The following is a 20918-nucleotide window of genomic DNA, read 5'->3' on the forward strand; positions in this document are numbered from 1 at the left end:
AGTTGGCCCAATATGAATTTGATGTAAAAAAAATGGAGAACTGGTTCCTTTCAGTTAATACTTTGCCACTAAAACTCAACATTGATCAGAAAATATTAGTTATTATAATTAGAATTATTTTATCCTCGTTACATAATGATGTGCCTGGTCAAAAATCATAAAATAGTTCAGAAAAGAAATTTACCATTTCTGATCCTTCTTCTAGGTCTGATGCCACATGAGCCTGGATGAATAAACTCTTTCAACTCATCTAATTTAGCAAGCAAGCAGACTATACTCTTGGAGCCACTAATCAAATACATCTGTTGTCAAAATATTCTACTGGACTCAACAACAAAAATACAACCTGATTAAAAAAATGGGCAGAGGATCTAAATAGATATTTTTCCAAAGAAGACATACAGATGGCCAACAGTCAGATGAAAAGATGTTCAACATCACTATCAAGAAATGCAAACAAAAACCACAATGAGATATCACCTCATACCCGTCAGTATGGCTATTATCAAAGAGACACAAAATAACAAATGTTATAGAGGACACAGAGAAAAGGGAAACCTCACACACTATAGTGGAACCCTAAACTGGTGCAGCCACAGTGGAAAACAGGAGGGAGAGTCCTCAAAAAAACTAAGACTAGAACTACTGTATGACTCAGCTATTCTACTTCTGGGTATCTACTTGAAGAACCACTAATCTGAAAACATACGTGTACCCTGATGTTCACTGCAGCATTGTTTATAATAGCCAAAATATGAATACAACCTAAGTGTCCACAGATGGATGAATGGATAAAGGTGTGTTATACATAGAAAGTATATAATTAGCTCAATGAGAATGAATTCAGCCATCTGCAATGACAGAGAATATCATGTTCCCCATCTGAACGAACCTGGAGAATATTACGCTAAATGAAATGTGTGCTGAGCGTGCTCAGCCATGTCCGACTCTTTGTGACCCCATGGACTGGAGCCCACCGGGTCCCTCTGTCCTTGGGATTCTCTAGGCAAGAATACTGGAGTGGGCTGCCATTTCTTTCTCCAGGGGATCTTCTCAACCCAAGGAGCAAACCTGCATCTCCTGCAAGTCTCCTGCATTAGCAGGAAAGTTCTTTACCACTGAGCCACCTGGGAAGTCAAGTGAAATAAGTCAAACGAAGAAAGACAAATATCTTATGGTTTCACTCATATGTGGAGTATAAAATGAAAAAACAAGTGAACAAAAAAATTAAACAAAAATAAACTCAGATACAAAGATCAGATCTGATCTTACCAAAGGGGAAGGGAGTTGGAGGGTGGGTAAGAAAAGGGAAGGGAATGGTGATGAATGGTAACTAGACTTGTAGTGGAAATTATTTTGTAGTGTGCAAACATGTTGAATTATAATGTTGTATACCTAACACTTGGAGAAGGAAAGTGCAACCCACTCCAGTACTCTTGCCTGGAAAATCCCATGGACAGAGAAGCCTGGTAAGCTACAATCTGTGGGGTCACAAAGAGTCGGACATGACTGAGCAACTTCACTTTCTTTCTTTCTTTTCTTTCCATACTTAACACTTATGTTCCTTCTTTTTAAAGTTTAAAAATAGTGCTTGATAAGAAGCACTGTAATTGCTTAACTGGTAATGCTTTTTTTTTAGACATACAGCTAGATGGAAATGTACCAAAATGTTAACAGTGGCATCTCTGGGTGAATAGAATACTTATGAATGATTTTACATTAAATCAAAAATAAGATTAAATGGCATTCACATAATACATATCACACTATTTCTTAATGATGGCAAACAGAAACCAAATTTGGTACTGAACTTTGTCACAAAATCCACAAGACATTAAAACATTTATTAAGTAAAAAGAATGTAATAAACATACCATATAATTAACTAATATAAAAAGCAAATCTTACTCATTTTGCTAATACTACATATAGCAAATCTTACCTCTAATCTCCACATCAAAGTCAAATTTGTTGCAGCCTGAAGATGTTAAAGTTAAGCCACAGCTGCAAAATCTTGAAATGCAGAGCTAGGACTCAAAAAACAAACAAACAAAATCTCCCTTAGTTCTACGGCACTCAAGCCTGTCAGGTGTTAGTTAAATAAGGAGTAAGCATGGACTTCATATTTCTCCTTAAGAAACAGGTTCTGACAGCTGATACAGTTTTTCTTACAACCACAACACAAGACTTTCGGTTGAGATGCATTGCTTTTAATGATTCTCAGCATTTTCATATTATACATGGAAAACTCCAGACTGCAGTAATTTTGACATATGGCCTCAATATTATATCTTAAAAGCAACTGTCATTTGTCTATTATTGACAGAATTGTTGAGCTTGAGTTTCAAACTTTACATAGTAAGGTGGAATAGCCAAGGAATTTAAAATCCAAGAAGGGACTTCCCTGGTGGTCCAGTGGTTAAGACTCCATGCTTCCAATGCAGGGCACGTGGGTTCAATCCCTGGTCAGGGAACTAAGATCCCACATGCCATGAAGCCAGGCAAAAAAAAAAAAATCCAAGAAACAAATACCATAAGAAGAGATTCCTATACAATTACTGAAGAATCTATAAAAAGGGGAGGAGGAACTGGTTATTCTGCCTAGTCAGAATTTTATTCAGCTGTTCCGAGTGAATCTAGTAGAGGGGTTAGAGGAAGAGAAAGAAAACAACACAGCAGTGGGATGTCTTTCTGGGCCCAGAAAAGCAGCCTGTAACTCTATTTTGGCAACAGTGAGACAAGTTTAACAATGCGAACAGAAGATGTACTTGACAGGAGTATAGAGAGTTAGAAGAGTAGATGGCATATGAGACGTTGGCAGGGGTGCAGTAGGAAAGAGTCTTGATGGTAAAGATGACTAGCTTAAATGTAACACAAAATACAATTAGGGCCCAGTGCAGCAAGTCCAGAAGCCTGAGACAATGGCTACAGGACAACATTTCAAGCTGTCCAAAGGGTAGATATTGAGATAAGGGGTCTTAAAAGGGGGAGGTTATAAAAGTCAGGAGGCAAAACATTTAAAACTTGGTCCAAGTGTTTTCACAGAAATGAAAACACAAGCAGGGATTAAGAGGTGCCAGTGGTGTTCATTTGTTGTTTGTTCCAGATGGTTTTATAGCTTGAGTACACAGGAGGAGGAAAGCAAAACGCAGAAAGTAAACTCAAGCTTAGGTGGTTAAGAAATAATCACATGACTGAATCCACAGAGAAGAGCGGTTATAATTAGGGTAAGTGAGTAGGATCTTGAGTTAAAGTGATAGGAATTTCTTGGCAACTTGTCAGTTACTAAAGCGTTTAGGAAGACATTGTAAAAAGAAAACAGAAAGAAGTAGAAAAATAATGACAAGAATGATTTATAATATCCTAAAAGCTTCAGACAGAAGGAATAATGTAATATAATGACAGGATTGAATCATTTAATGGGCTAAAACAGTTTTCCAAAATACAAGTAAATCTCTTCAGAATTCTTTTTGGTTAAAAGGAATTCTAGTTGTCTTAAACAGCTGACTTATTTTTTCAGAAATAAGTTATACTCCATCTTACTAAAGAGATTTTAGTAAAGAGTAAAGAGGTTTTAGTAAAGGAGAAATTTTACTAAAAAATTCTGAAGAATTCAACCATTGCTCACTGGCCCTTAATAATTTAAAATAACTTTGGTAGTAAAGGCCTCACCATAAACGTCACTTTTAAATCCATGCCCAAAGTCACCTGAACACTAGATATATAGTTTGCCCTTACTGCTAAGCTAACACAAATTCACCACTTTTACCACTAGGTGGCAAGAAAAACCCAAATAGCACCAGTTATCAAGGGCAGTACAGGATCCCAAGTATTTGAACAGCTAGAAAAGCCACCAGGTGTCATCCAAGAGGGAAAAAAGACTATTCCCCCTCACCACCACTGAAATACACGAATTCATAGTTTTAAGCAAAACCATCTAAGCTCCATCAGAGATAAATGTCCAGCCCATTAACTGTCAAAATAGTTTGCATATTTATATTCCATGTAAGCAATTTATATAATGCTCTTGACTCCAAAATACTGCCTTTCAACTAAAGGCAACAAATAATAGTTTCTGGATTTAAAAAAAAAAAAAAAAACAGCAAGACCAATGAGCTCAATGGGTCATGATTTAGAGCTTCATCCTATCTGAAAACACTGCACAAAATAATTTAAAGCAGTTTACACACAGTCAAAAATCTTCCAAAGAGTATTTGGTTATGTATACATAATTTGAGATTCATATTCTTTTCTCCCCATTTCTCTCTTACAGGTAATTTCATTGATTCCATACAATCTAGATGATTTTATGCTGTTAAGCCTTGCTTCCCAGTGTGATACAGGAAAGCACTCCAATTTGTTACCAAAACATTCTCAATAAAGAGACAAATGTACTTGTTCTTAAGATAGATGTATTATGTGAATTATTATGTTGAACGGTCCAAAGCTGAAAATCAAAATTAAACCTTCACAGAATTAAGTCCTAGTTATATAACAAATCATTCTTTTTTAAAAACCATCCTCTGGGCTTCACTAACTTCTAACAAAGATTTTTCAACGCTGCTGTAAACATTATGTCAGCTAAAACACTATATCATGCTGCCTTTTATAAGGTGGTACTCTTTTAGGCCAAATCCTATTCTTAACCCTCTGGACACAGGAGTTACAATCATGTCATACCCTGCAAATCTAGCTGTAGGTGGTGTCTCAAAAAAAGGATGGCTTCTTCCTTCAAGGAAGTGGTCAAACCTTTTTTCCCCTGGTGTCATCAAGCAAACATCTTGGTTGTTTTTCACTATCGAATTAAGAGATGGAAGAGAAAGCAGTGGAGGAGAAAGCAAAATATAATGATTAAATTATAGATGCTTCTCTTCCTTGCTCCTTATTGCAATCTCTTTTAAGGTCTCGACTGGGTCATTTCCACCCTGCCTACAAGGCACTGGTCTTTAAAAAAAAAAAAAAAACCCAAGCCAAGAATGCTCTTGTCTACTGAACATTATCTCTTCTCTGGTTTTTATTACATTTTCTTTTAAAATTCGTTAAGATTATGCTCAGCGACCAGCCCTTGCCCAACCGGTTTCTCCCCTTCCCCCATCTCTCTACACACATCACTTTTTCCTCCTCCCATCCAGGCAAGTGGGCAAAACCCTGCAGTGCCGGGAACGCATGCTTCGGGCCGGTCACTCAGCAGTTTTATCCTTACTGGCCTTGGCAAACAGCTCCCCACCCAAACCTTGTTCCCCGGTGGCCCCCTCGGCCATCATCTTTCTACTAGACTGTGCTCGATTAGGGACTCCGGCTAGCACATCGAGGGTTTACGGTAGCCTGCCTACCAATAGGAGGCCACAATGCAGAGAAGTCTGGTTCAGCCTCCCGGCAGCCCCAGTGTCGTCCTCCCGTGGCTTACACCTACTGTACCCGCGAGCGAGCAAACGAGCCAGGGAGCGAGCCGGGCGCGGGAGGGGGCGCGCTGGGAGGGCCGACAGCAGCCGCGGCGTGCGCATGCGCACCGGGGTTGTTTTTCACAAAGCTCCTCTTAAAGTGAGCTGGCAGCTTCCAGCCGCCCGTCTTTGTAAGGAGACCACTGAGACTCGCAGAAGCGCGGAGCAGCCAGCAGCCTCTGTGCTGCCCTGACTTTTTAAGAAATCTCAATGAACTATTTGTAAAGAATCGCTGATCTACCTGCAAGCTTTTTGCACGGCAAAGACATCGATCAGTGTTAAGTGAGGATCACATCATATATGTGATCTTGACTTTTTTGTCTTACATTATATTTTTTATAGATTTTGTTATAAACATGGTGCTGGGAAAGGTAAAGAGTTTGACAATAAGCTTTGACTGTCTTAATGACAGCAATGTCCCTGTGTATTCTAGTGGGGATACAGTCTCAGGAAGGGTGAATTTAGAAGTTACGGGGGAAATCAGAGTAAAATCTCTTAAAATTCATGCAAGAGGACATGCGAAAGTACGCTGGACCGAATCGAGAAACGCCGGCTCCAATACTGCCTACACACAGAATTACACTGAAGAAGTAGAATATTTCAACCATAAAGACATATTAATTGGACACGAAAGAGGTAAGTGTTTTTTTTTTTTTTAACATTGGTAAGAAATTATTAGACCTTTCTTTGGAAAGTACCTTTTCAATTTTTCTGAGTTAATGTAATCGTGCTCCTAGCATAACATATAGCAGTTTGATAAAGGTTAGCAAAGTTAGAAGATTTGGATTCTCCTTGACATTCATCGTGTGTTAAGCCGTAACGCATGCAGGCATCTGCAAAGTGACTGCAAACTGCACTTATTCAACTACCTCTATACCCGGCTTGGTTTGTGCCATACGCATTTGGAATCCATTTCAACCTTACATATAAATTATGCTTAAAACCGGTTCAGTAATTTTACTTTTATATTTTCAAATGAATTGCTAAAAGCTGCAGTCCAATATTAGATTTTTCCCTTATACGCTGCAACCTGAGATCTTAAAAACTAAGCTTCAGTGAAGAAATAACACTTTAAAGTGGGTTAATAGGTGTATTTCATTTTTTAATATTGACACGCAAAAGACTTTTAGAGAATTGACCGTAGTTCTTTGATAAAGGGTTTCTGTGGCTTATTTTGACATATGGTATCAACACCCCACGTGTTTTTTCCCTATTCTTTCCAATTCCTTCAGAAATTTACATCAGGCGTTCTCTATTTTAAAGGACAGCACCAATCATGACGATGTGTTAAAAATCAGTTTTGGAAGCCATTTAGGGTCAGAAATTTTCTTTTCCGAGCATCATGCCGAACTTTGGAACGTGGATTCAATGAAACCCCTGCCAGTCAAATGGAATTGAAAAGTATTCGGCTCATTGGATTTGATTTTTGGTTAGAAAAGGAAGATAAAGGGTTGTCAAAGGGAAAGGGGGTCCTGAGATTTCCAATCTATTGTTTAAATGGTTACATTGTGGAAATATAGGAGACTCTAAGCTTGTTTTTCTAAGTTTCCACCCTTTGTTAGAAGCGGTTCAATCCTGTTTCGGACCAGTTCTGGGGGGTGGTGAGGAGGGGCGCTTGTTCTGCTCTCAGCAGATTGGTTACACGCGTCAGGTGGTGGCGATGACTTAATTCCTAGCCCAAGAAGAATATAATGTGAAAACTGGTTATGTAATTTTGTGCTTCTCCTTTTTAATGCAGTATTTAGTTCGAATGTTGAAATTTTTTAAAAAATAGAGCACGTTTTTAACTTTTTTTTAATTGAAAAATACACACCCATGAGGAAGTGCTAATTGAACTAAGGCCAAGTGTGGAAACGTAGGGTGCTTTGAATTACAGCATGAATGCGTTTTTAAAGTATTAAGATGAAATTAGTCTTTTAATTGCGTTTTCAGTTACACACAGATCATTTGCATCCTGAAATAATTTCTAGTTAATCTCTCCAAGCACTGACAGTCATAAGAAATGGAACTGCCTAATGACAGTCCTGGTATTGGTTGAACAGGACGCCCAGGAGTTTGTATTTGATCCTTCCTAGACTGGTAGCTTTTTTTAAGATGGGTTAGAAGAAACAGGTTTTTAAGGAGTTGTGGTGTGCAGTGGGGTAAAAGTAGAATAATACGACTTACGGGGACAAACACAAATTTCATTGCTTGCGCCACCGTTTCATAGTAAAGAACACTGTGTTGCACCCCTCGGGACACCCCTCAACCCCTGCAAGCACGGACGAGCTCTTCGGCTTGGAAGAGTTTCAATGACTTTAGAACTGGGACCTCTCAAACTAGCCTGGTAACTGAGGCCCCGCCCCGGGCGGCCGGCGATAGGCGGAGCCGGGTTTGTTAGCCTGTTGCTAAGGCGATGCCAGGCTCTGATTGGATTGGGCGCAGGCGGGTGGGGAGAGAGGGCTCGCCGGCTGGGGCGAGGCTTGGAACCGGCGTGCGCCGGTAAAGGTCCCTCCTGAGCCGCCGCTGCCCCCGCCCCTTCTCGAGTCCCTGCCCGGGCTTCTGGAAGCGCACGGGGCTCCTGTCACATATCGTTCTCCCCCGCTCACCTCACCCCTCTTGCAGACCTGGAAAGGGGCGATTTCAGGTTTCAACAGAGAGGAGAGGCAAGCCTTCCAGGTGCCAGGTGGCCCTGGCGCAACTTTTTACCTGACAGTTCTCTCTCCACGGGGGAAGTTGGGTGGGCCGGGTTAGCCGGACCCATTTTCCAGGTTTCTCAGGTGGATGTTGTTAGGAAGCTCCTTTGAACGCTCGTCCCCCCTCATAGCTGAAACAAAAGCATGTTGCCCGGTCTTCGCAGTCACCAGACGGGCTACCTTGATTTGCCCTGAGGGGAGAGCGAGCCCCCAAGGCTGCGGGACGGGGAAAGTGACACGAACATCGAAGGCAGGGTTTGGTGGGGGCCTTGGCGAGTATTCCCTGTCACCACCACCCCCGCCATTGTTCCCCCACCACCAGGCTTTTGCGTCCCTTCGCCGTCCCCGCCCCCATTTCCTTTGCCGCAAATGTAAAGGTGTCAGGGTGGCCCGAGCCAGATCGAACCGGTCACCGGCTGGGGCGTGTAAAGCGGAAGCGCTGCGGCGCGCTGGCCCCGCCCCCCTCTCCCCCGGCCGCCAGCAGGCTAGGCTGCGCGAGCGCGAGTGCGAGCGCCGCGCGACATATGCTGTATGTATAGCGGGGCGCGCGGGCGGCGGCGGCGCGCGGGCGGGCCGGCTGGGATCTGCTCGCGCCGGTTTAGGCCGGTCCTCTCCTGCTCCGGTCTAGTTCTTGATTGACAGCCCGGCACTTGTTTACCACGGCGCGGCCGCCGCCGCAGCTCGCCTCAATGAGACTGCTGAGCTGGCACAAAAAGGGAGCGAGAAGGGAAGAAAAGGAGAGACAGGGAGGCAAACTTTGGGCGTCTTCAGGAGGGAGTGGTTTTAAATGGCCCCCAACTCATCAGCCGGCTTTCAGGGCCGAAATCCCGGAGAGAATTTGCTCGGGGGTGGGGGGAGAAGAAAAAAATACTGGTGACAGAAGACTGAGTAGTGATGGTTATTGAATAAAAGGTATCCACATATAGGCATCTTTTTTTTTCCCCCCTCTGAGGGAAGCATCATGTTTTTTATGTGTATTTATTACTTTTTTGAGGGAAAGTTAAATGATAATACCAGTTCCTGATAGCCTCCTAGTTCATGATAAAGGTTTCTACACCGAGGAAACTGCGTTAATAGACATTTATGTAATTAAATTACCTAGTTAGAACGCTTCAGAAAAGCATGTTAAGAATCCAGAACCCCCTCCCATATTTCCCTGTGGTGTGTTTTTGTTTTTGTTTTTGTTTTTTTGAGATATTTTGAAAAAGAACCTATTTGATCAAAAGAAATTGGATGTAAAATCAAAGGTCATCCTGTTTTTTTCTAGCATTGGAGAACATCCTTATCTTCATTTTTCAAGGATGTATGACCTGTATTTTCCCGTTAAGCAGGCACATTTTAAATCTAAGGTACATCTTATATATATGCGAATTTTTAGCTATGAGACTGAGGTCATAATTTTAGGTTCAGTAAGAATTTTTATTTTTGACTATGAAACCGACGTTAAAATCACTGTTCCTTTTTTTTTTTTTTTAACTCCCAACATCTACTTGGCAGTTTTCTAATCGTTTGAGTTTTCACATTCACATTTTCCATATCAAAACACATTTTTTTAAAGGTTTACGTGAATAGTTTTCATTTTATATATAGGCTTATTAGGATAAATTTAAGTAAATGGTTGAAGACAAAGGTAACATCTTACTATGAGATTTGAGGTCTGAGTCTTAGCCTGTAGGATGTTAGCTGTAGATGCTTTGCAGTTTAGGTTGTTTTCCATTAAAAAATCACCTATGGGGTATAAATATTAATTATCCCCATTCTACAGATGAACCAGCTGAAGACAGGAGTTTTATTTTATCCAGAGGAAGTGATGGAAGTTGGAATTAGAATTCAGATCTCTCACACTCCAAAGTTTGTGGCCTTACTTAACTATGTGAGCATCTTTAAAGTTCTGACATCATGAAGAGAGTGTGAAGGTTTATTAATAAATTTTTTGTTTTCTGTTTTAGATGATGATAATTCCGAAGAAGGCTTCAACACTATTCATTCAGGAAGGCATGAATATGCATTCAGCTTCGAGCTTCCACAGACGTAAGTATTTTGTTAACAGGCGTTTTTCATAAACATCCTTTCTTTTAAAATGAAACATTGTATATTTAAATATTTTTAGTTTAAAAAAAAAACCCTTTTCATTACTGAAACTTGCTAGAGGAAAACAATATACTAAGAAAAAGAAGCTATTTTTTAATCTAGAGTGGCAAAATTATGGAAAGCAAACCTCAATATTCTGTCTCAGGATTTGTATGGTTTTTAAAAGTATTTCATTTAAAGTGAATGAATTGGGAGGTGCTAGTCAAATAGTAAGCACTTAATAGTTCACCATCAGCATTAGCTGAAAAAAGAGAACATATCAAGTCTGTCATTTAGTAGTTCATAAAAATTAAGTGTTCTGTCCTTTCTACTGACACTTACCAACAGCAGTAAGCTAAGAAGGTCAAAAAAATTAGGAATATCCTAACTTTAGAAGTAATGTGTGTTTATGATATGAATTCATGAGCTTCTGTGCAGGAGCTATTGAGAATGTCACACAAGAGATATTGTGACCTAGACTTAAAAGAAAATGTCAATCAGATATCTTAATGTAAGGCCTGGAATATAGGATGAAAGGAAGAAGAAAAGTAAAATATTCATAATGTAATAATAAGGTATTAGAGGAAATTATACAAAAAGCAGTTTTTAAAATAATGCCTTAACAGATATTAAAGTGGTACTTGTAATGTTTGATTCTGAAAGATAAACTTGCATTACAGAAGATTTTGTCAAGTGCCAAATGTACATAATTCTGTGTGTTCTTTAATTCTAGTGCTTATTATATGTGGATAGAGTTCATAAGGAGTATTTTTCAGAGTATCATATTGCTTAACATTTTTAATATAATACCCTAATTACTAAGAGAAGTATTTTAAATTTGTAAATACAATAGGGCTAATACAATTGGGCCTGAATAGTTTCAAAGGATGAAGGTAATTTAATGTAAATATATATTTTAATTCTTTCAATAAGCCACAGTCATTTAAAATAAATTGTAGAAGTCTTGCATAGATCCTGCATTTTATTTCTCTGTGCTATACAAATTAATGCAGAAGTCTAAAATGTAAAACAAAAAGTAATCACCACTACTCAAAAAAACTAGCACTCTTCCTTGTAAATAAATGAATCTTGTGCATTTTTCTGATGAAATATGAAAAGGAGACTAAATTCACTAAAATAAAATCTTCCACAAGTAATAAAATCAGAGAGTTAAGAAGAATTCTCATTCTTTTGATACAGGTCAACAGAAGAAATTCTTTTTCTTTTTAAGTCTATAATGTAGTTAGAAAACATAGCCAAAAAGAGTTAGAACATAAGTAAATTAGGAAATGGAAAGCATTTTTTAAGAGATCAGTGGACTTAATGAAATGTAAAAAGCTTTTGAAGCCATAATGACTATTCCAGACCTTTTCTGGATCTTAATTAGTTGCTATAATAGGAAATAGTAATTTTTAGCTAATGAAAAATGGAGCACCGTAGGGAGTTTGGTCTGAATGTTTAACCAGAGTCTAGAATTTCTCAAGAGAAATAGTTAAACAATTCTTAATTTTATTTTTAAACTAAAGTCTTGACCTTTTTAAAAACTGTTCATTTCCAGACTTTGATAATTTTGCCACCAGCATTAAAAGTAGCCTCTTCTTAGTTTAAAGCAATTGTATTCTTCTGGCTTTTTTTAACCAAATTTCTGCAATATTTGACAATTATCTATTTTATTATTTGGAAGGTTCCCCCTCCAATGACTTATCCCTTTGGAAATATAAATTACGCCTTCGATACCTCATTGGTGTATAAACATATAATATATTAACACTTCTATGTTGACCTACTGTATAATTAATTAAAAAGAGGTGTAAGATTAATATATGATCTTTATATTCTGCACAGACCACTTGCTACCTCATTCGAAGGCCGACATGGCAGTGTGCGCTATTGGGTGAAAGCCGAATTGCACAGGCCTTGGCTTCTACCAGTAAAATTAAAGAAGGAATTTACAGTCTTTGAGCATATAGATATCAACACTCCTTCATTACTGGTAAGAATTGACTGAATTCTTCATTCTCTGTTTTTGGCATATAAATACTAAAGAATAATCACCTACTCTATGTATTCTTTACAATTTATAAATAGTAACTTTATTTTTAAATTACATAAATATTTTCCAAACTACAGTGAAGAGCAATACTAATTAATGCAGAATATGCTCATATTTTCTGATACTGTAATAACTTGAAGTAAATATTTAAAATAAGACCAATATTTGGTATGAAATATCTCTTAACTCAGAAGATAACAACAGTAACAAAAATAAATCTGTTCCCTGGATACTTTTAGTGGAAAAGGAACAGTAATATCAAGTATTACTATAACAATATCACTTAACTTGAAAATATTATAATGTAAAATTTGTACTGCATTGCATTACTCCAATATAGGGATAGTTGTCAAATCATGGGGAGATTATTATTTTCATGAAAAAACTTAAATTCTGTTTTAAAGAAAATCTTTTTTAATTGCATTTTTTCACAAGTTTCAAATTTGAATTCAAAAACTTTACTTGGTTTAAACAAATAATAACATCTTTACACAAATAAGAATCAATCTTAAAAATGAATTTTCTTTTTTTTACATTTTGGGTTTTATATTTCTCAAAGAAAGATGTTATCATTTGAGATTATAACCAAGTTGCTTTCCAAACTGCCTTTTTTTTTTTTTTAAGGCAGTTTAAATAGAATGTGGAAAGGGTTTTTTTGTTTTGTTTTGTTTTTTTAAGTTGGCTTTTAATTACTGTATGTAGTGTGTGCTAAAACTGTTTATGAAATATGTTAAGCCCTTTTTTCTTTAATTGAATGGAGACTTGTATAAAGACAGAAATACCAGTATAAATCAAAAGCTGTCAGTTGGTGGAAAAGTATATTTGCTACAGAAAAGCAACACTGCTTTTAATGTTAAATTATTTAGGAATTGAGGATTATATTTTAAAAATTTTATTCCTGTCTCAATTCATACCTTGATTTTTTTCTCTAAATTTATATCTTACAGTCACCCCAAGCAGGCACAAAAGAAAAGACTCTCTGTTGCTGGTTCTGTACCTCAGGCCCCATATCCTTAAGTGCCAAGATCGAAAGGAAGGGCTATACGCCAGGTACGTATGAGGTGGACTCCCACCAAGACTGATCTTTCTTCATTTAACTTTTGTGCATGAATTTACATTTTTTTCTACTAAATGCAAAGATGGTACAGTATTCTTTGGTAAACTGTCATAAATTGTGGTTATCCAGTTTTCTTTTGTAAATTGGAATGTAGTCTTGTTTTTTAAATAGCTACTGTCAATGTGTAGTTGATTTTTAAAAGTTACTTGCTGCCCTTAGGGTGGCTTCTTAATCCGTATGGTTCATTGAACTTTCAAACTTTAGTCCAAGAATGTACATTTGTTTTGGGGTTGGTTGGTTGTTTTTTAACAGTAGATTTTATTTTTTTTTTCCTTGTAGGTGAATCAATTCAGATATTTGCTGAGATTGAGAACTGCTCTTCTCGAATGGTGGTGCCAAAGGCAGCCATTTACCAAACACAGGCCTTCTATGCCAAAGGGAAAATGAAGGAAGTCAAACAGCTTGTGGCTAACTTGCGTGGGGAATCCTTATCATCTGGAAAGACAGAGACGTGGAATGGCAAGTTGCTGAAAATTCCACCAGTCTCTCCCTCCATCCTTGACTGTAGCATAATCCGTGTGGAATATTCACTAATGGTACGTACAGATTTAAGGGTTTCGAGTGGATGTTTTCTGAAGTTTTAATGTCATAAGGGTATCATTTTTGTCTTGTATCTAGAATATGATTTTTTTATTCCATATATGATACATATGGTTACATGTAATTCTTTATATAACTTGGACTATAATTACTCATTTTACCTGAGGTCAGTGTACCATATACCAGTGTACATAATGGAGAAACTTTTCAAGTATATCATTAAAAAATGAAGTAGATGAGGACCTCAGATGACAATAGATTGGGTTATTTGTTCTTAAAAAAGAAATAGTGCTTGGGATTCTAAACCTAACATTTCTTTTTATTGTCTAGGTATATGTGGATATTCCTGGAGCTATGGATTTATTTCTTAATTTGCCACTTGTCATTGGTACCATTCCTCTACATCCATTTGGAAGCAGAACCTCAAGTGTAAGCAGTCAGTGTAGCATGAATATGAACTGGCTTGGTTTATCCCTACCTGAAAGACCTGAAGGTAATAATTTGATAATGTGTATCTAAGCTTAATCTGGTATTTGCAAGAAAATAATTTTGCTTCTGATATTTTACAATTAGATAAAATTTGTCTGTATTGAAGAATGGGGTGTGCCCCTAATGTTAGATTTTAAATGTATATCTCCCTAGTTTTAATCACAAGACAGATTATTACTATTTTACTTTGACATTCATTTTTAATACCTTTTATTCTGTGTATTTTGACATGCATAAGAACATGCTGTTCGAATTGCGTGTATCTTTTTCCTTCAGCACCACCCAGCTATGCAGAAGTGGTAACAGAGGAACAAAGACGGAACAATCTTGCACCAGGGAGTGCTTGTGATGACTTTGAGAGAGCACTTCAAGGACCACTGTTTGCATATATTCAAGAGTTTCGTTTCTTGCCTCCACCCCTTTATTCAGAGGTAAGCATCACACCCTCAAGTACAAAATGGGCTGACTCTTACTAAGCAATATTGCAGAGTTTCTGAAAATAGGTTTTGATTATCATGGTAAGAGAGAAATAAATAATTCTGAACAACAGATTAAAAGTTAATTGTCAATATTTAATACAAAGTCTGACCCAGCATTGGACTGGTCTCTTATATTATTGGCTAAAGAAAGATAATGATCTAACCTCGTGCTTGTAACATGCCAGTTAAAGGAATAAATATTTTAAAGCATCTGTAGAACTGGCATTTGCAACCATTGATTAGATTAGATAGCTAGAATTTATCTTACTCGTCATCCTTTTTAATTTTTGTATTTCCACATTCTCAGTGATAGGGGAAAATAACATTTGCAGTAACGTACTTAAACAGCATTCCTACATGGTTAGATTATTTTTATTCGTCTCAAGTAACTAAGCACTTATATGAATAAAACATGGCCCTTATTTGGGAGAAGCAGACTGGTGAGAAAAAAACTAAGAAGCAAAATATTACATAACAATGTGATAGGAATGCACAGTTCATTTGAGGAGCAGCTTATTGGGTCTTGAGGCTTCCCTAAGAAGGTGATTGTTAAGCTGATTCTTAAAGAGTAAATTTTCTCAAAATATAGAATATTCCAGGCGGGAAGAAAAATATATGCAAAGGAAAGGAGTTGGGGAGAAATCCAGCAATTTCAGGATACTTCAGAATGTATACATATGCATATATGTAATATGCATTGTAAGAGACTTTTAGAATTGGCCTTGATAACAATATCAAGATAACTTTTTAAATCACTGGAATCAGCTTTTGCTTTTTGGTTGCTATAGTTTAGACAGCTATTTTGCAGTGAAATACTACTCCCAAGAAAGATACAAGAGGATTGTTTCACTCTTCTACAAGTTGCTTTTATTTTTTTCCCCTTAATACTGTGACTAGAAGAGTCAGTTTTCATTTGGATGTGATTAATATGAAATCCACTGTATTCATTGATTATAGGATGTTCCAAAATCTGTTCTGTTCTCTGCAAATTCTTTTTCGGACATAGTTTTTCTGTCTCACTATTTCAGTTCATGAAATTTTTCATTAGATGCTAAAAGTATCCTCCCACTTGTTAGAAATACTTTCACTACATTTTTATTTTGACATTTCTGTCTTGGTTATTAAGTTCCTCGTTTGTGATTTGATCTGAGGCGTCTTTGTTGTACAACAGAATGGCAATCTTAAGTATCCACTTTTAAGCAATTTGTCATAAAATTCTACCTTCTTTTAAAATGAACTAAAGCTAATTAAAAGAACGTAAAACTTTTAAAAGGCTAAATTGGTTCAGGATGTGATTTAATTGTTTAACATCTAGTCACATTGGGGATGGGGGGGTTCTCGATTGTATTAAAGCTATTTTGAATTTTTTTTTTCTTTAAAGGATAGTCATTAAAAAGAAAGAAAAGTGTTAAGTGCATATGAATGTCACTACAGAAAGAGGCAAAATCGGCTATCTGTGGAGCATTTGAGTTCATCATTCTTATTTCTTGATACACACTATATGTATTCCTAGGCGCTCTCTGGGGCTTTAGGCTCATGAGCTATCACCTCAAGTAAACACCAAGAACATTGTTTACACAACTACATTCTTCCCAAAGCCTAGGGAAAACATCAGTTGACTTTTTGGTAACAGGATGAAATGGAAACTACAGGAGAAAATGATCGCTATGAAAATGTTGGCCATTATATATTTAAGTCTTAAGTTCTATTAAGTGCTGAATAAAGCTCCTGTTATCTATCAAAATATTACCCTTAGCTTTTGTCAAATAAAACTATCCTGGCATACCTCTACAAATGTAATTGTTAATCTAGTAATTGAATAGCAAGTACTTCATAAATGATACTAATCCTTTCTTCCCCATATAAGCCCTTTATGTTCATTCTGATTACAGCATTCAAAATATTAGCTTGTTTGCTACATTCTTACTAAATGCTAGCAGTTAACTTCGGTTTTGAGGTTTTTGTTTCTGTTTTTTACCCTTTCTAGATTGATCCAAATCCTGATCAGCCAGCTGATGATAGACCATCTTGCCCCTCTCGCTGAAGGAATACTTGGTTAAATCAAGTTGATGTGGGTTCTGAACTGTATCTCTTCCCTTCCCGGCTGAGGACAGAGAAGTATCTTGGAAACATGTTTTCAGAGGAAGTGGAATAGCTTTTGCCCAGAAAAATGGCAAACATGAAACAGCCAGTGATCACGCTTTAGAAGCCTACAGCAACATTCTGGGACTGCTCCAACATGCTTGAAGATCTAAGCTTTTCTCCTTTAAAACTGGCACATACTATGAGCAGTCTTCTTAGCCTATGGTTATACGTGTCAAGACACCACGTTGTAAAGAGGGGATGATTTCCTTCTTTTGATTTGAAAATTTGCACATGCTCAATGCTTACATTGTGCGGTTCAATGTCACTACAGCTTTTTTTTTTTCCATTTATGCCAGACTCTTGATACTCTTAACTTGTTTGTGGTGAGCACAACAAGGAACAAAAGAAAGCTTTGAAAGAAACTTTAACATGAAAAAAAATGCACTGACATTTTTTTTTTATTTAATATAGCCTGGACTTTACCTGCGTATGCACATGCTCAGAATTGTCCTACTAGGCTGACCATGTATCACCTCTTCAGCTTGGATCCTATTGTGGATTTATTTACAAACATCAAATGCCTTCAAGCCAATCCTTCTTGCTGTATGTTTGCAGCCTACTGTGGTAGATAAGCAACAGATGTGTGGGAAAAGAGATAAGAGGAGGAAGCTAATAGACTTTGTCAAGATTGTATACCTTCTTGGTTTCTTTTAAGAATTTGTTGCCTTTCTACTATTACAGCAAAGCAGCATTTTGTTATTGACTGCCTAAAATCACTTAATCTCAGGTGAACGCATCACTTGCCAAACTGTTGGAATGCTATTTGTGTTTTGTTGCACTGTTATTTTTTTGTTTGTTTGGTTGGCTTTTTGGAGAGGGAAATTTGGAAAAGGGACATACACAAAAGTGATAACCCACCCGCATTCCCTTTTTATCATTACATATAAGAAGAAGCTAGCAGAGCTGAGAATGGAGTCAAGAAAGGCAGTATGGCAGGCACCAGCAAAGAGTTAAGGGCTGTCGCTCTTACAAATTATTGTTATTTTTTATTATTATTTTAAAAGTATGGAAGTTTTCTGGTCACTGGAAAGGAGGAGAAAGTGCATTTATTTTTATACAGAGTTACTTAATTACCTCCAAAACACATATGTTGGAAATCATTTTTGCTGGTGCAGGGTATTTTCATGAGCAGGAATATGGATGTTCAGATTATGAGAGAGCTCATTTTATACATTTCCTGTCCTGCTCAAGCTTCACAGCTTGAAAGCCCCAGTATATTATAAAAGTATAGAATGTCAAAATTACAAATACTAGAATATTTGTTAGAATTGTTATTTTTTTTGTTTTTGTTTTTTTAAACAAAAGTATTTTTTTTCCATAACCTAAAGATTTTGCTAAAGGAGAGAAATCATTCACTTTGAGTATATATAGTTACGAAGAACGATCACATCACTAAATTACAGCTTGTGTGAAAGATAATTTACAGTTGACTCATAAATATACCAGCATTCATGAAGACCCTTAAAACTGCATTTTCCAAGGTACCAAGTGTACTGAATGTCTTTATTTTAGAAGGATTTCAGCTCTAATTTTTTTTTTTTTTTTTAATCAGCATCTCTGATGTTGCAACATATGTGTGGAATGGGTCTTATATCTATCCTGCCATTTAATCCCACAGTTAATAAAGTGGCTGAAAATAATAGTAACTCTGGCTTGGTGCTTGACCTGGTTAAATACTGTCTTAAAGCTTCATACAAAACAAATAGGCTTTTCCATAAGTGGCCTTTAAGAAAACATGGAAGACAATTCATGTTTGAAAAATGCTGACAGGGTGAAGAAAGCCCATGTAAAAATGAATCGCGTTTTAAGTGATTCGGTTAAAGGGTTTGGGCTCCCGTAGCAAACTAATACTAGATAATAAGGAAATGGGGGTGAATATTTTTTTATTGTTGTTAAATCATTTTGTGAATGTCCCCCTCAAAAGAAGCTAATGGAATATTTGGCATAAAGGGCATTTGGTGGTTTTTGTTGGGGGTGGGGGGGTGGGTTGTCAGAAAATCCCTTTTCTTTTCTCTCTTCTTATGTCTAACTGACTAGGGAACAATTGTTGATATGCATAGCATTGGAATACTTATCACCATATACTCTTATAAATAACACTTGAGGAAGGAATGACCAATATTCTAATAATTGGCACTGGGTCACAAAATGTGATACAATTTTAAATATATAAAACTTTATCAAATAAAGTTTTATTTCCCCCATTATTCCTTTACTTTCTTACTTAGAGGCATTACTCTTCTAAATATTGGTCAATTCTTGATATAAGATATGAGCTTCACAGGTGTATTCCAGTATTCAAAGATAGATTCCTGATTTTTCAATTAGGAAAAGTAAAATCCAAAATGTTAGCAAAACGAAGTGCAATATTAAATGTTTGCTTTATAGATTATATTCTATGGCTGTTTGTAATTCTCTTTTTTTCTCTTTTATTTGGTGCTGAATATGTCCTTGTAGGCTGTTTTAAGAAAACAACATGTGGGAAATGATTTAATTTTTCCTATTGCTCTTCCTTGTGGAAAATAAAAGTGTTTCTTTTTTTTTTTTTCTTTTTTATAAAATTGTTTGGAGATTTATTTGAATTTTAACCGTTTCAGTAACTCATCATACATGCAAACACTATTAAGACTACAATTAGGGAGTTCCCTGGTGGTCTAGTGGTTAGAATCAGGCTCTTTCAGTGCCGTGGCCCAGGTTCAACCCTAGTTGAAGAACTGAGACCCTGCAAGCCCCAAAAAGTAAAAAAAAAAAAAAAAAAATTTAAGCCTTGCTGGGTAAAAATTGTTTCTAGATCTCTAAAGAGGTGGAGAGGAATTTTTTAATATAAATTATCATTGTTTTACTTAATTCATTAAGTGATGCTTTTTTTTTAAATAAAATTTAGAAGTTTGATATATGTTTCCATGTTATAATATGAACCAGACTGAACCAGGTATGTTTTCACTTCTCAGGTACTAACTCTCTGATGTGTCCAAGTTTCTAGTATTTCAAGAGCACATAAATTTAGAAATTGTATTAATCTAAAAACAATTTTTCTAAATTTTAAAACCTTTTTTTTCCTCAAAGAATGTCTGGATTTTATAGTGGTTTGTAACATTAAGTAACATTTGGAATCACACTTAGAAGTTACCTTCTTACAGTGTTTATATACTCATGGATGAGCCGTCAAGTTGTACATGTACATTACTATATGATTCTCCCCTATTCTCAAATGTATATACACATGGAAGAAGTGTGCTACAAAGTGACATTAAGAGACACATTTATAATCAATTTTATAGCAATACACTATCATCCTTGTTAAGTAAAACCAATCTGCACAATATCTTCATACAATAAGGAAGTAAAAATGACTAGGAGAGGAATCATGAGAAGGGAACATCTATGTTCTGGGTTCTTTGACTTTAGATAAAACTTTGAACAAGATGTGTGAATTTTGATTTCTTCATCTACAGTGGAACGGTATGCAGTTATAATACAACTTGAGGTAAAGAAATGATGCTCTATGTCAGTTGCTGAAATGTTGGAAATTAACCATGTTACTTCTAAATTTGCATTTGAGTACTTCTAGTTCAGTACATGTCTCAAGTTACATAAAAGTGAGTTGCTTGGGTCTGATTTTTCCTTATATCACCTCAGTTCAGTCCTGTCTGACTCTCTGCAACCCCATGGACTACAGCACGCCAGGCTTCCCTGTCCATCACCAACTCCCAGAGTTTACTCAAACTCAAGTCCATTGAGTTGGTGATACCATCCAACCATCTCATCCTCTGTCGTCCTCTTCTCCCACCTTCAATCTTTCCCAACATCAGGGTCTTTTCCGATGAGTCAGTTCTTTGTATCAGGTGGCCAAAGTATTAAAAGAGTTTCAGCTTACTTAGCAAATTCCCTGTGTCGTTAATTTATTGA

The 20918-nt window shown here is 36.8% G+C and overlaps 1 protein-coding gene across 4 annotated transcripts; it reads left to right on the forward strand.

Annotated features, from left to right (window-relative positions):
* Positions 1-5542: 5542 nt before the first annotated feature.
* On the forward strand, positions 5543-19570 carry ARRDC3 (arrestin domain containing 3). 4 transcript variants are annotated; one of them, XR_006553171.2, is made up of 8 exons: positions 5543-6077; positions 10066-10147; positions 12032-12179; positions 13187-13289; positions 13636-13892; positions 14227-14389; positions 14624-14816; positions 16852-19570. XR_006553171.2 is itself a non-coding variant. In XM_006080248.4 (8 exons), the coding sequence occupies exons 1-8, from the start codon at positions 5798-5800 to the stop codon at positions 16906-16908; spliced, it is 1245 nt and encodes a 414-aa protein (XP_006080310.1). In that variant the 5' UTR covers positions 5548-5797; the 3' UTR covers positions 16909-19570. The 4 variants fall into 4 exon arrangements, 3 of the variants coding, with proteins under 3 accessions (XP_006080310.1, XP_025148009.1, XP_025148010.1); XM_006080248.4 differs by having other exon boundaries at positions 5548-6077; positions 14662-14816; XM_025292224.3 differs by lacking the exon at positions 12032-12179 and adding an exon at positions 9882-9967 and having other exon boundaries at positions 5938-6077; positions 14662-14816.
* The last annotated feature ends 1348 nt before the right edge of the window (positions 19571-20918 follow it).

This window comes from Bubalus bubalis, chromosome 9 (assembly GCF_019923935.1).
Source record: "Bubalus bubalis isolate 160015118507 breed Murrah chromosome 9, NDDB_SH_1, whole genome shotgun sequence".
NCBI lineage: Eukaryota > Metazoa > Chordata > Mammalia > Artiodactyla > Bovidae > Bubalus > Bubalus bubalis.